Source organism: Rhamphochromis longiceps, linkage group LG14, assembly GCF_057381845.1.
Source record: "Rhamphochromis longiceps isolate RC_006_pf linkage group LG14, R_longiceps_female_GT1.1, whole genome shotgun sequence".
In the NCBI taxonomy this organism is placed as follows: domain Eukaryota; kingdom Metazoa; phylum Chordata; class Actinopteri; order Cichliformes; family Cichlidae; genus Rhamphochromis; species Rhamphochromis longiceps.
In genome coordinates, this window is record NC_140570.1 from 9,974,275 (window position 1) to 9,989,524 (window position 15,250).

The following is a 15,250-nucleotide window of genomic DNA, read 5'->3' on the forward strand; positions in this document are numbered from 1 at the left end:
ACTGCAGTCACCCATCAGGAAGTTAATTTTGTTAGTAGGAAAGTTATCAGCACAGCAGGTTTTGGCTTGAGGGAAATAACACAGCACCTAAAACAGCCCGCTTATCTTCACAGAAAAGATCATTTTTGATTAAACAAAATATCACATGTTCAATTGCTGGTTTGCATATTCGTCTGAGCCGCTGTGAAGTGCAATGGCGCCTGTTTTAGAGACATTAACCACAACGCACATGGGCACGCTATGTGCTACTGCAATACAGATAAATGAACAATAGGTTCTGTTGCAACATAAAATCTGCCGAGCCACAGAGAAAGTGATAAACAGTTTAGACTGAGTTAAAAAAAAAAAAAAAAAAAAAAAAAAATGCAAATGACTGATATAAACAGATGTCAGAAAGTCCACCACAGCCTCGCTTCCAGGTAACCCCCCGATGCCACTTCAATCTGTGACATCACCACAGGACCTTCATTTAATCAGGGAGCTTTTTAATTGGTTACTCCTCAGCTTTGGGTTCTGGTGGCGCTGATGCAGAGCTCGCCTTGGCTGTCGCTCCTTTGTTTTCACTGGCCTTCTCTTTTGCATCCTGACTGTCGATCTTGGCGTGCTCCTTCTTCACCAGCTCTTCCAGCTCTGCCTGGAGAGACGTAACAAACAAGAGCTTTAATGCAGCTGAGTCACTGAGATATGGAGCCCAAAGTGGTGGCAACAAGAAAAGCTACAAGACAAACAGCTCAAGCTTTTTTTTTTGTTTTGTACTGCGACACCTCTTCCATCAGGAAAACCACAACTTCACAACGATCTACAATAGGCTACCTTGACACTAGGATGTTTTTGCTGCTCAAAAACAAACAAAATAAATAAGAGCAGTTAAAAATCTTTAGACACATTGTTTTTTTCCTAAACAAAATCATCAAAGTAATCAACACGTTGTGGGCTACATAATCGCACAAAAAATCTAAAGTTCAAAATTTAAATCCGATCAGCTCAGTAATGTTTATGGCCTCCACATGCATGTACACAACATTCTAAAGGCCTCATGAGATGGTGAATGATGTCCAACAGGGTCTCCCTGCTGCTGTTTGGCTGCTTCAGATGCACCGATAGGATGCCCCAAAGGTTCTCAGTTGGATTCAGTTTTGGGGCATGTGAGGACCAGTTAATGCCATCAATGCCAGCATCATCTAAGAACAGCCTATGCACTCTGGCCACATGAGCACGGCTACTGTGCACGGCGACCATGGCTCAGGGGGTTGGGAAGCGTATCTGTAACCGGAAGGTCGCCGGTTCGATCCCCGGGCTCTCTGTCCTGGTCGTTGTGTCCTTGGGCAAGACACTTTACCCTACCGCCTACTGGTGTTGGCCAGAGGGGCCGATGGCGCGATATGGCAGCCTCGCTTCTGTCAGTCTGCCCCAGGGCAGCTGTGGCTACAACTGTAGCTTGCCTCCACCAGTGTGTTAATGTGAGAGTGAATGAATAGTGGCATTGTAAAGCGCTTTGGGTGCCTTGAAAAGCGCTATATAAATCCAATCCATTATTATTATTACTGTCCTACACCAGGAGGAACACAGGATCTTCGCTGGCATAATGAAACTTTCATCTCAGTACCTAACAGTAGTAAGCACTGTTGGCTAACACTGTCTAAGGATATGCCTCCACAGAACATCATTGATCCTCTGCCAAGCTGGTCATATCACATATCATTCACCACAACGTCTCCAGACTCTTTCATGCCTGTCACATGTGATCCGTCTGATCCTGCTCTCATCTGCAAGGAAAATGGGTCACCACTAATATAAGACATCCCAGAGGTTCTCAGCTAGCAGGTCTGGAGTGACAGACCCACCACTTCCTCTCTTGCAAAGGTTAATCGAGCTGCATGGTGCTGCACTATCAGCAAAGGTCCCACTGAAGGACATGAGGCCCTCGTGCTACCCTAATGTAGTCTGATTCTGACAGTTGTGTTAAATATGTATGAGTATGCGCTCTTGTTCCTCCTCCCACAAAGAAGCAGACACTGACCCTCCTGCTAGGCCGGCTTCTACTGCTTCTACTGCCCTGTGCTGCGAGGCACAGCAAACATCTGTGTGACAGCACTTATGGCTGTGCCTATGAGCTGAACTATCTGTACAATCTGAATTGACTGCAGGCACTGTGTCATCCTAACAGCAGTGACAAGGACACCAGCAAAATGCAGAACTAGATCAAAAAAAGTTAACAGCCGAAAAAAGAAAAGGAAAAAAAAAAAAAAAAAAAAGGTAAGAAATGGTCCACACGCAAAAATTTTTTTTAGTGGTTGTCACCTCTACAGTACAACTGTTGTCACTCTCATTTGCACCAAAGCAGGTGAAATGGACTCACAGTGGTTTCTGCTTCCCAACCAGACAGACTGATACCCTGAAGTTAAAATTACTTTATGTTATATTTTGATGATCAAGTGTTCCCATCACTTTCTGAGCAGTGTTTACTTGTTTTAACCTTACACATGATAGGCCTAAAAACATAGCAAAAACATAACATAGGACAGCATCCTTGAAAGGGGACATGTAACTTACCTTCCATCCCAGAAGATCAGCTAGAGCCAAACATCCATCATCACAAGTACTAATGTGAGCTACATCTCTGGAGAGAGAGGCAAATAAATAGCAACGTGTTAGTGCAAAACAACTTTTTATTTCACTGACAACACCAGCACCGCTTATCTTTTACAGCATAAACTGAGCTGCAAATAAGGCAGCAATGGACACCTTACTGAAGAAAGCAGTTTAAAAATAACCATCATTTTAATTAATTTGCTTTTTGTTTGTTTTGGCACAAGATGCTAATAAATTAAACTCACTGCTTCCACTAAAGCTTTCTTGGTCATTTAAGGCAGCGGTCCCCAACCCCCGGGCCGGTACCAGTCTGTGAGGCGTTTAGTACCGGGCTGCAAGATTTGAGGCTCGGGTGTGAAATTGATGGTTTCAGGGTTTTTATTGTTAACTTGGTTTCCCCTAGGTCTTTTCCCGTGTTGTAGTTGTGCGTCTTATTTTGAAAGAAATATTTACATGTTACCATAGCGACCAGAAAGCTAAGGGGCAGAGAGAAGGCTGTTAATCTCATGTTGTTGGCGGATTTTAGGAGGACGCTGCTAATAAAGTTACACAACTACACAGTGAATACGCGTTTATTATTATATTTACAAAATATCACAGTTTTTGTCTTGGTCGTGAAATCTTATTTTGTTGTATTTCACGGATCGCAGAGGCCGATCCGTGAAATTATTGTCTGACATTAAACCGGTCTGTGGCGCAAAAAAAGTTGGGGACCGCTGATTTAAAGGGAATCTGATAACTTTCGATGACTTTTCAGTTTCATAGAAACTTTTTAGCAAGTCAGATACTGAGCAACGTAGTTATAAATTAGTTCAATCATTAATGTAGTGAGTAGTATGAAAAAAAATGTAGTATATTCAAAGTATCTACCAATTCCATTTGGGACAGATAGATAAGTCTTTGGTGCCCTCTGGTTGTAAAATGGTGGCCTGCGTGATGTGTGTTCATTACTCTGTGCATCAGTCTGAACTTACAGCATACATTTCACATAAAAATAACTAAATCATAAAACAAAAAACCTTTTCCTGAGTATCTGTTAAACTGTATTTGACACATATATTGTGCAGCTTAATGTAAAGGTACGGCTACAGTACACTGCACTCATTAAGATCTTTTGTTTATATTAGTTTGTAGTAAACGGCAAATGCAGAGTAAAGCTATGGAGAGGAGTAGCTGTGTCTCATTATCACCTGTAAGCCTTGTCTGAGTCAAAGTCCATCCCTTCGCCGAAACCAAACAAACTCATCATGGGCTTAACCTGCACAGAGACGCACATCAACACAAGCCTGCACAAAGAATCCAAGAAAGAAGGAAAAGGAAGTGGTGAGTGCTTACCTGCCCTGATTTCTCCATGTTAATGAGCAGTCTGGGGCAATTTTTTGAAACCCTAAATGAAAAAGAAACACACAAAATAAAGTTTTCACCAGATCTACATGAAATTATAAAATGTGGTTGAGTGCAAAAGCTCTCAAACAAACTCTCCTGCAGGTCTGTGGTCTACTACCAGACAATTACTGTGGCGGTCTCTGTGCTCAGACAGGAATGTGAAAGTTGAGCTGCAGTACCTGCTGACTAGACTCGCAAATGGTTGAACCTGAAGGGATGTCCCCATAACAATGAGAAGGTCGCAACGAGGAAAATCCTGAAAGGTTTACCAAAAAAAAAAACCAAACCCAAAAACAACATTTACTGTTACTAAGTAGCTGCATCACATTTCCTCAAAATATGCCAGAATGTTCACAAGCCGCTGGTGTCCACTCACCATCTTCATTGAAGTGAAGAATCGGGCAGGTAGGTTCTCTCCAAAGAAGACAATATCTGTGTAAGAAAAAGCAGAAGAGAGAGACTTTCTAAAAGTCATGGTTGAAACTCAACATTACTAACATTTAAACAAATGAACATCTACTGACCTGGTTTAACCAAACTGCTGCACTTGTCACATTTGGGAATGTCGTCAGAAAAGATTTTCTCTACAAGACAGCAGGAGAAAGTTAAGATTCCAAGTGTCTCTTAATCAGACTAAAGCAACAATCCAAAGCAAGAAAACAAAAACACCACACCTTTCATCCACTCCAGGCTGTACTCTTTGCGGCAGCAGAAGCTGACACAGTGTGACGTGTAGAACGTCCCGTGAGCTTCGATTAGGTCGTCTCCTTCGAGCCCGGCTACTCGCTCCAGCGTGTCGATATTCTGAATGAACACAGGCGGGAATGTAAATGCAGCAATAGTGACTTCATTTGTGAAAAGCGAGTGTTCCTCCTACCTGTGTGTAGCAGCGTCTCAGGATGCCCTTGTCTTTCAACATCTTCATGAAATAGTGACAGATTGTTGGCTAAACACCCGCAAAGGTCCAACATGAGAGAATGAACACAGTGTGAGGCCATTTGTAGTTTTCTATATAACAACACATGTGACAAATAATCCGCAAGTGTGCGTGTTGTACCTTAAATTGTCCCGGGTAAAGCTCCCTTGCCAAGGCAAAGAATGGCTCTGGATGTTTCTGAAATACGAGACGGAGAAAAAGATAATTTTTTTTCTAAAATAACAATTTCAAAAAAGTTACAAGATAAATGTAGATGAGTTAAAGCCAAAGCCTTGAAGTTGACCTTTTATGTGTTTACTTACTTTATCCTGTTACAATGGTGCGTGTTCATACTAAACATGGCCAAAGCCATTCACAAGAAACATGGTTTAAAGGGAGGGCAAAGAAAGCTACAAGAGATATGTTTCAGATAGTGGATGATCTGAGGGGTTTATTTTGAGCTGTGAATCATGGGAACCTACTCTGGGAGAGTCCAAGAATAAAACAAATTGAACTGAAAATGAACATAAAAAAGTAGTTTTTTGACTGAAATATGAGTTATGGTTTAATGTGTTGAATTCGAGGCCGACAGTAATTAATATGTTGTTTTTTGTGTCAATATTAGCGAATACAAAGTTGTTTAAGAAGTGAGTAATAAATGGGCAAAGTTTTATAGCCACTATCTCCCCTCAAGCATGTCCAAAACAATCTCTCACAAACCTTAAAGTAATCTATCTGGAAAATAGCCTCTGGGTAAGGCAAGTTGTATTTTTGCAGGTTTGCATACAGGCCAGTTTCTGGAGAGCGAAAATCTGGGATTCCAGCAGCTGTAGAGAGAAATGATGTTCAGTTACTCATTAAGAATAATAATGATTATTATAATAATAGTAATTAATAAAAGAGGTGATCTTTAAGCAGTTTAAGTGCTTATTCTGTGATATAAAAGAGAGATACTCACATGTGGATATTCCTGCTCCAACCATGCAGATGATGTTTTTACCTGCATGAAAGCAGAGAAGCTTGCGGCTCAATCAATAATAACTGCATTGTGGAAACAGGCTCGTAAGCGGTAAATCGATCCACTCCGGTGGGGGGCAGAGTGAAGGCGGGCAAAGACTCACATTTGCCGCTGTTTATGTATCGTGCCACTCCATCCAGAGTCAGCTCATCCAGGACTTTCTCAGCTGAACTGAGGCCCAGCGCGCTGGAGAAGAGGTTGCGCATGAAATCCACTGATGGGAACACAGGGAAAATCAGATAAAGGCAGAAATCGATACATTCAGCCAAGTCAAGAGGCAGCTCCTAGTCTGATAAAACATGTCTCAGCACAGCCACTGCATTAGCAGGAAAATGCAGAGGACACTGACACTGTTTAGTCACAAGTAGTAAAGTATATCTTGGGATTTAGCTACTAAGAAGTACATTATACTGCTGGGTTGGCACAATGGTCAAACTAACAGCAGAAATATATACAACTGGGAACCAGTCCAATCACTGGATGTAAGCAGTAAAGTAAGAGTGAAAATGAAAATACAGAAGTTATAAATCCCGTGTCTATGTGTTCACGTACTGTCTGCGTCTCCTGCAGCCTCGTCTTCACTGCTGTCGTCGGATTGTTCCTGCATAGGAAACAATACTAACATTTACAAGCATATCACATTTATCTACACTGCACTGAAATATTGCTGAACAGCTTTATCACCTCTTCCTGTCTCAGACACTGACAAATGAGGGTTTTGTTTGGATTATGTCAATCTGACGGACTTAACCACACCTCGCTGCTAGCATTCACTGCTTCACACACACTACTATTCTCACCTCTGGTTCGGGAGTGACCTCCTCCTCTTTTTCTGATTTAGGAAGTTCTACAAATGTAAAAATAAAACAGCACGTCAAACTCACCGCACAGTTTCACGTAAAACGAATGCACCTAGCTTTGAAGCTAGCTACACTAGCACGCAGAAACAGCGACACATTCTCGAAGTTTAACCGAAATTTAACTATCATACATCCGTCCTACCTGACGAATCAGACATTTATCCGTCTGCTGAGGATCTTACACCACAAGGGTTCTGATGACAATCGATTTAAATGCCGAATTTTAAGAAGTTATGAGAGGTATCTAACACACAGCTAGCTGTTCTGTTGTTGTCCGTCACAAACGCGGTCCGTGCTTACTCTTTTGTTCAGCTTCACAAGAAAAGTCTGTTCCTACCTTCAGTTTGGGACTTTCGATAAGACTATTTGACTCCAGTTACTCCGAAACACTGCTCGGTGGTGTGGTTCCAACCAAAGCACCCACATCATGTGGCCAATGCTAATTTACAGTTTGATGTGTTTCACACAAGTTTCGACAGGTGGGTAGTGCTGTACCATGCTGCAAAGTTACGTATTGATGTAACACCAAGTAAAGACGCGGTCAGTATTGCCCATACCAATACCGATACTGAGACCTTTACTCCATAAAGCCAGCTTATGTAGCGGGAGCAGTGTGTTATGACTTGTGAGATGAATCATAATCAATTTCGAAATTCTGAACACATTTTAATGACCAATAAATCACTGTCATTTTTGCTTTCCACAATAATTAATGAACACAACAAAACACACCTTTCAACTTTTTATTTTGAAACTGTTTTTTTTTCTTCTTTTAATGTAAATGTGGCTGTCTTTAAGGTTTTATTGATCAACTTCTGTTGTTTAAATGTGCTATTAGCTATAAAAAAAATGTTTAGTTTTTTTAATAATTAAAAAAATAAGATACCAAAGTCAAACATAAAGGCTCAGACATTTTTCAGAGTGCATTTTTGATGTTCTTCTTCTTCTTCTTCACTTCCAAAAATGCAGTGGACTACATACTGAACTTCGAGGACAGAAACAAAGTATCATCAATCCTGTCATGCTAGCATCTATCCAATGCCAATACCAGCATTTGGAAAGTTCTTAACTGCTGCTTCTTGGTTTTAACCCTAAAACAGCTTTAAAATTAATTTATATTATTATATAATTATGATATATTTTTGAATACAAAAATTGCCTCCAGGTAAATAATAATAATAATAATACATTTTGATATTTACTTACAGTCTATACCACAAAATACCTTTTCCCGCATTCCTTGGGTGATGTAATCATTTAGAGTGTAATTTCTAGTTTCTCATCTCAGATCTCAGGCTGACAGATCACGTGCTCCTTTTTTCTTTCATATCAGATTTTGTTTTTTTGTTTTTTTTTTACTTAATTCACCGTGAGTGTGATGTCCACTGGAGAATTTGTTTGAAAGAATATATATATATATATATATATATATATATATATATATATATATATATATATATATATATATATATATATATATATATATATATAATTATTATTCAAATTTTTAATGGTCACTGTTCGACTGGTCACTCCCATGGAAACACGAACAGACATCCCTTATCAGTGAATCTGATTTACTAACACACAATTTAAGGTCAGAAAACTGGCCATAAATGTGACAATTACTTTGCTCGCAAACTAAAACCTCAAACAATCCTCAGGGTAAGGAAGTTTCCACCCACAAATTACTAATTGAGGACCATTTCGACTTTCTCTTATTTATTTTCATGTCCCATGAAATAATTAGCTGCATTCATTCACACTTCATTCTACCATAGACGAATCATGTTCCACAAAATCCATTGGTTTACACTGAGCTCACCTACAAAGTGGACGACATTCAAATCCTCACAACCTGTGTGGATATTACAATAAACACAGCAGCCTTTTCTCCATATATTTTGTTTTATAAATTAATTTGTTTTGGTGTTGCTTCACAAAATAGCATTTTCAATACATGTGATAATAGGAAAAAGTGGCCAGTAGGTGTCAGTAGAAGGCTGCGGGTGTCAGATTGGTTCAAAACCTCATTTTAATTCTGGCACAACTCCTTCCAGCGTTTCAGTCTCTCACAAAGCCTCGCTGTGCCCATCACTACAGCTGATCCCAATACTTGATATTATATTAAATATCACCAAAAATGCATGTAGTCAGTAAACTGTTACTTAACATTTGAAATTATTATACATTTTGTACTTTAATATAGCTTCCAGTACTATCCAACATAACAAAATAAATGCTACCAAATGACTTGAGATGGTATATTTACATACAAAAGTAGCAGCAGTTTCTTCACCCACATTCACTCTTCTCTCATAGGTGTCTTCATCAGTCCATTGACACTGCTGCAGAACAAGGCTCACACTGGATTATGGGCTTTAGTTTCCTCACATAAGCTCCTGCAGTGCAGATTACAAATACATACAGACACGCTGTGATGTGTGACGACATCGCTTGCACTATCTTTAAAACATGTGACAAGAGTAAATGGTAAATGGCCTGTATTTGTACAGCACTTTATTTAGTCCCTAAGGACCCCAAAGCGCTTTACACTACTGGTGATGGCAAGCTACATTGTAGCCACAGATGCCCTGGGGCGCACTGACAGAGGCAAGGCTGCTGGACACTGGCGCCACCGGGCCCTCTGACCACCACCAGTAGGCAACGGGTGAAGTGTCTTGCCCAAGGACACAACGACCGAGACTGTCCGAGCCAGTGCTCAAACCGGCAACCTTCCGGTTACAAGACGAACTGCCAACTCAGAGTTGGCAGTAAAGCTAACAATAATTGTCACACTCTTTATTCTTTGTCAGTCTTTATTATATTTACACTTATATTTACATTCAGCAACAATTGAGACAGAAACGGTTTAGGTGGCATATAAATTTACATCACATATGTGTACATACCTATAAACTGATTCTGGTTTAAAGCAACCCAGTTTGTTGGGTTTGTGATTGTTTAATCACATTTGACTTCATAAACTATAAGTCTGATATTGAGGTCAATGGAAAGGCCTAAAGGCCTAAAGACCAGTCAGTGACCCCCGGCAACCACCTGTTTCTAAGGAAAAATGTGTATTCTGGGATTTGTGAACTGCTGCATAAGTCAGATATATTGGCTCTGCTAATTTTTTCTTGCTGTTGTATCTGCTGCCCTTCTCCATGCTGCATTTCTCTGATGTCTCACAGGCTGTATCGAGTGAGATGGCACATGAACAGACAGAAGAGATTGCCCGTTTCCTCTCTGATTTCCATCCCAATCCACATGCTACCTCTGTCTTTGCATTTGCTCCTCTTCTTCTTCTTCCACCTTCCTCAGATTGTGGTCGTAGCCATTAGCTGTGATCTGGCACTGTGGTAGCATTTCCTCCAGCAGGATGATGACCAGGCCAGGATTTGAAATCCCAGGTAGGGATGAGACATTCAGATGCTTCAGTCCCCTGCAGCAGGCAGAGACAGTAAAAGAAATAAAGAAGTACTTACAGTTTTTTCTGAATGCTTAAACCCTAACTGTGATTCCTGTAGCACAATCTTTAAAACTATTCAGACTTATAGCAAAACCACTCACTGAGTTTGCAAAACTAAAAGCACAAAAACTGCTTTGCACTCAGTTTGCAATTTTGTAACACACACTTTGCAAAACTGTAGGCACAATTCACTGCACAACACTCAATTACCAAATTTCCAACACACTCCTAGCAAAAGTATACACATGTATGGCTATCATTAACACTAATTTGCCAACTGTCTGGCACACTTTCACATGTGAAAACTTTTTTAGATAATTAGTTCACTTTGCAATCAGCCTAAGCACTATAATACAGGTAAGCTGTGTGTGCGGAGTACAATGGAGGGAGCAGAAAGAGTGAGAAGTAGAGGAGGCCGAGGAAGAGGACGTGGAGGTGAAGAAGTAGGACGAAGAGGACGACAAGGACAAGGAGGAGCAAGAGGAAGACGAGGAGGGGGGAGAGGAAGATGAGGAGGGGGGAGAGGAAGGGTAGGAAGAGTAAGAAATAGAATTGCTGATGACATCAGAGCTACAATAGTGGACCATGTCATCAACCGTGGAATGACCCTGAGGGTAGCTGGCCAACGGGTCCAGCCTAACTCGAGCCACTACACTGTAGCAAGTACCATAAGGACATCTTGAAATGAGAATCGGTGAGTACAGTCACTTCGCACAAAGATTTGTAGCACTGCCATATGCCAATGAGAAACACACCAATACCATTGATGTAAAAATACTGAAATTGTTACTTTACAGAATTGCTAGATGACCAGATGCTGGGGGCAGAGGAAGCATGTTCACTGCAGACCAAGTAACCCATATAGTCATTATGGTGATTGCAAATAATCCTATACTTGGAAATAAACACTTGTGTTTGTTTTGATGTGTTTGAATAAACACCAGTACTTGAAGTTTGGATCCCTCTATGCTTATGGATCTATGACAGCAGTATGAGCTCAAACTGACATAGCCTACCTTGTGCACAGAGAAAGCAAAAGCCAGATGTGTTTTGTATTCATACCATCAGTGTGCAGTTGGCGCATTGTGTGCTTAGTAGATGATGGCTTGTGTGTACTGTTTGATATGGAAACACCATTTTTACGAAGGTGTGAAGGGTTAATCTAGCTGTGTTTGCTTTTGCAAGAGAACTACAATGTTTTGATGATTGGGTGACAGGTTTTCTTATTTGTGTGAAGAGTTTTGCAAAATTAGCAAATAGTTACAAAAAATGTGCTTAAGCAATCAGAAAAAACTGTATTATAACAAATATCACTAGTGATATTAACTAGTATTTTGATGCATTTTGGCTCATTTACTTGAGATTCCTGAGCGCAGCCAGGCCGCCTGTGGTGATGCGTGGACAATGTGAGATGTCTAGCTCCTCCAGAGAGTCCTGGAACAAATGGAGCCTGGCCAGGAACCAGTCGTCCACTTCAGGACAGCCTTTTAATTTTAGAGTCCGCAAAGATCGCTGCCTCTCTGTGGTGACATAAATCAGATCAGAAACTAGACTTGCTTGCTGAATATTAAAGAAATTAATTATCAGCAAGTGAAAAAATTAAGTTTGAACTCAGTACCCAAATTTTCCAGTCCTATGTAGTTGATGATGGTATAACTCATGTCTGCTTCTTCTATAGGCGTGTTTTTGTGATTTAAGAAGTCCCAGCTGAATTTTCCCCTCTGGTTTGTACGAAACCACTCAGACTGGCCGACATACCTGAGAATCATGGATCACAGCAGCACAAAGACAAGAACTTAACTCAAACACTTCACACACACACGTATACACACACACACACACACACACACATATATATATACACACATATACATACATATATATATATACACATCCCCGAAACAGCAATAGCAAGAGAAAAGAAAAAACTAAAAAGTTTAAAAGTATCCAACTCTAGTGCTTTTGTCATGAGACTCATCTGCTCATCATCTTTATTCTTCAGCACAGCCTGAACTCTCTTGGTCAAGCTTTCTTCAGGAATAGTGCTCCAGGCTTCTTAAAAGTTCTTCTTTCGATGTTTTGCATTTTGTTCTGTTCTTTGTCTCACTGATCTGCTTAACTAATGTTGAGGTCTGGGCTCTGGAGAGGCCAATCCATAACACTATCAGTGTTTCACTGTGAGTTTTTACTGCATTGCCAGTGTTTTGGGATCATTCTTATGCTGAAAAATGAAGCTGTTGCCAATCAGACACTTTCAACATGGTATTGCATGTTGAATCAAAATCTGATGCAGCCAATCAGCTTTGACCCAACACCACTGGGAATGCAGCCACAAACCATGACAGAGCCTCCACTATGTTTTACTGTTGGCTGTAGACACTCACTGTGATCCCCATCTCACAGTGAAGATGTTTGTGTTCAATAATTTGAACCACAAATTTCAAATTTGGATTAATTACTCCATAAGAGCCTCGGGCTGTGGGTGGACAACAAACTGGACTGGTCATGCAACACAGAGCACCTGTATAAAAAAGCCCAAAGCCGACTGTACTTCCTCAGGAGGCTGAGGTCTTTTAACATCTGCAGGAAGCTCCTGAGGATGTTTTACCAGTCGGTGGTTGCTGGAGTACTTTTCTATGCTGTGGTGTGCTGGGGGAGCAGCACAGCAAAGAAGGACTCATCCAGGCTGGAAAAACTGATCAGGAAGGCTAGCTCTGTGGTCGGCATGAAGCTGGACACTCTGGTGACAGTGGCAGAGAAAAGGACACTAAAAAAAACTGCTGGACATTATGAACAATGCTGGGCATCTTCTGCACACGGCCATAAACAACCAGAGGAGTCTGTTCAGTGACAGGTTGCTTCTCCCCAAGACAAGAACTAACAGACTTAAAAACTCCTTTGTCCCACACGCCATCAGACTGTTTAACTCCTCTCTGGAGGGGAGAGGGAGGGGAAACAGGAGGACAAAGGAGGGGGGAACAACTAAGCTGTAGTGCCTCTTCACCTCACTGTGCAATACCTTGTGCAATACTTTTTGTAAATAGTCAACAGTGCAATAGACTCAATACTTGAAATGTGCAATTCACTTGTATTTTTATTTTTTATTCCTATTTATTCTATTTATCCCCTTTGTATATTTTATTTATATTTGTCTCTGTATTTATGTGTGTGTGTGTGTGTGTGTGTGTGTGTGTGTGTGTGTGTGTGTGTGTGTGTGTGTGTGTATATAACAATTCTGTAACTGTAACTTCGGTCGTTGCTGTGCTTTTTTTGGAAGTCGAATTTCCCAGAGGAACCCACCCGAGGGATTAATAAAGTTCTATCTTATCTTATCTTATCTTATTACCAATGATATTCAGGCCAGCTGAGTAATTTGGCATATCTGAACCTTTTCTCTTTTTCTCCCTTCAATAAACTGTTTCTGTGCAAGAAATGTTTGCAACACGGCTCAAATTTCATCCTGGAACTATTTTTCAAGATTTCAAGAAAAAACTGACCATTATTAAACCTGAAAATGTTTGGTGGACAGTTATTAAATATGTAAACAATCCTTCTATAGCTACAGTGCAGGCACAAGGGAACAAGGCACTTACCTAAATCCTCCCTTCAGACTCAAGATGTAATACGCTGATGCTATGTCTGGCCCATAAAACCTTTGTGTGTAGCTATAGTAGCTGGAAGAAAGTAAAAGTAGCAGAAAAGTCAGTGATTTACACCAAACAACAGAGAGCAGCAGGAGCAGGAACAGGTGCATCATCATGGTACAAAGTCCCAAAATGAGTCCTACACATTTTTCTTTTGAAGCTGGCTCCTTTGTGCCTGATACCTCCACCTGAGGAGCATCTCTACATCATAGAAACGCTGGGTGAGGAACAGGAGGAGTCTCCTGTGCAGAGGAGGAGGAGATGCTGAGTTGGTGCTCCACTGTCGCCTAGCAACAACGAGGAGAACTGATCGCTGGCAACATCTGTGTAGATACTGTGCACAGAGACAGGAAATGGGATGGAGGATATGAACGGTGACTACTGTCAGGTTAAACCTAAGTAGAGAATCAATGACAGCACATGTCTGTTAACAGTGTGGTTTTTGTTTTCCATTCAGACACGGAGATTTTGCCATAATTACGTATCTTACAGTTAGGTTATGTAAAAACGTGTCTCACACAAATTCAACCACAGGTCTTTTCTAACATTAGCTAACGTTACTCTTATCGTATTTATATGGTTCAGCTACCTTGCAAAATCCTAACAACACCATGCGCTTTAAGCCTGCCGGGCCTGCCTTACGTACAACATGTAATTTAGTCAGCTTAATGCAGTAATAAGTCGAAATTTGAAGGGTAACTTACTGTCAAGGGGGCCGACATGTTGACGCCGCTTTACAGAAAGTCGGAAAGGACAAACCGCACGCTTCCGCTTCTTGCTGGTGTCAGTTTGTTGTTGTTTTTCGTGTTCACCGCAAGGTGTCGCTCAATCCACGTGTCTAGTCCAGATTAGAAGCTCCTGAGTGGAGTTCTTCCCTCATAAAGTCCAGACGGACTTACAACTAGGCAAATCGTGAGGCAGTGAGAAAAAAACATGGTCTAACAAGCATTCAATGTCTTTGATTACCAAATGTATATACATGACACTGTTATGAAAAGAGTACAATTTCAGTTTTATTTATATAGCGCTAAATAACAACAGTGCCTTAAGGCACTTTGTACTGCAAGGCCCCACAAAAATACAGAGAAAACCCCAACAGTTTAGACTGACCCCCTGTGAGCAAGCACTTGGCAACAGTGGAAAGGAAAAACTCTCTTTTAACAGGAAGAAACCACCAACAGAACCAGGCTCAGGGAGGGGTAGCCATCTGCTGAGACCGGTTGGGGGTGAGTTGAGAGAAGCAGGACAAAGAGAAGCTGTGGAAGAGATCCAGAGCTTAATAATAACTAATGATTAAACGATTGCTGTTTCAGCATGTTGTGAGTGAAAAAGAAACACTCAGGGCATCATGGAAAATCCCCA

The 15,250-nt window shown here is 40.9% G+C and overlaps 2 protein-coding genes across 3 annotated transcripts; both read right to left on the minus strand.

The window, feature by feature from the left end:
• Window positions 1-335: 335 nt before the first annotated feature.
• Window positions 336-7,291, minus strand: sirt2 (sirtuin 2 (silent mating type information regulation 2, homolog) 2 (S. cerevisiae)). Of its 2 annotated transcripts, none has more exons than XM_085381112.1 (16): window positions 7,110-7,291; window positions 6,713-6,759; window positions 6,465-6,513; window positions 6,016-6,126; window positions 5,853-5,894; window positions 5,615-5,721; window positions 5,036-5,092; window positions 4,856-4,924; window positions 4,653-4,782; window positions 4,503-4,562; window positions 4,355-4,410; window positions 4,158-4,234; window positions 3,928-3,979; window positions 3,783-3,850; window positions 2,554-2,620; window positions 336-634 (listed from the first exon to the last, which is right to left on the minus strand). In XM_085381112.1, coding segments are annotated over exons 3-16 (1,038 nt in total). In that variant the 5' UTR covers window positions 6,466-6,513; window positions 6,713-6,759; window positions 7,110-7,291; the 3' UTR covers window positions 336-493. The 2 variants fall into 2 exon arrangements, with proteins under 2 accessions (XP_085237238.1, XP_085237237.1); XM_085381111.1 differs by lacking the exon at window positions 7,110-7,291 and adding an exon at window positions 6,915-7,077.
• A 2,263-nt stretch (window positions 7,292-9,554) lies between these two features.
• dmac2 (distal membrane arm assembly component 2) lies at window positions 9,555-14,977 on the minus strand. The gene is made up of 6 exons (XM_085380258.1): window positions 14,593-14,977; window positions 14,032-14,222; window positions 13,838-13,918; window positions 11,863-12,002; window positions 11,602-11,764; window positions 9,555-10,217 (listed from the first exon to the last, which is right to left on the minus strand). Exons 1-6 carry the CDS (start codon window positions 14,608-14,610, stop codon window positions 10,046-10,048), a joined length of 765 nt encoding a protein of 254 aa, XP_085236384.1. The 5' UTR covers window positions 14,611-14,977; the 3' UTR covers window positions 9,555-10,045.
• Between the last annotated feature and the right edge of the window lie 273 nt (window positions 14,978-15,250).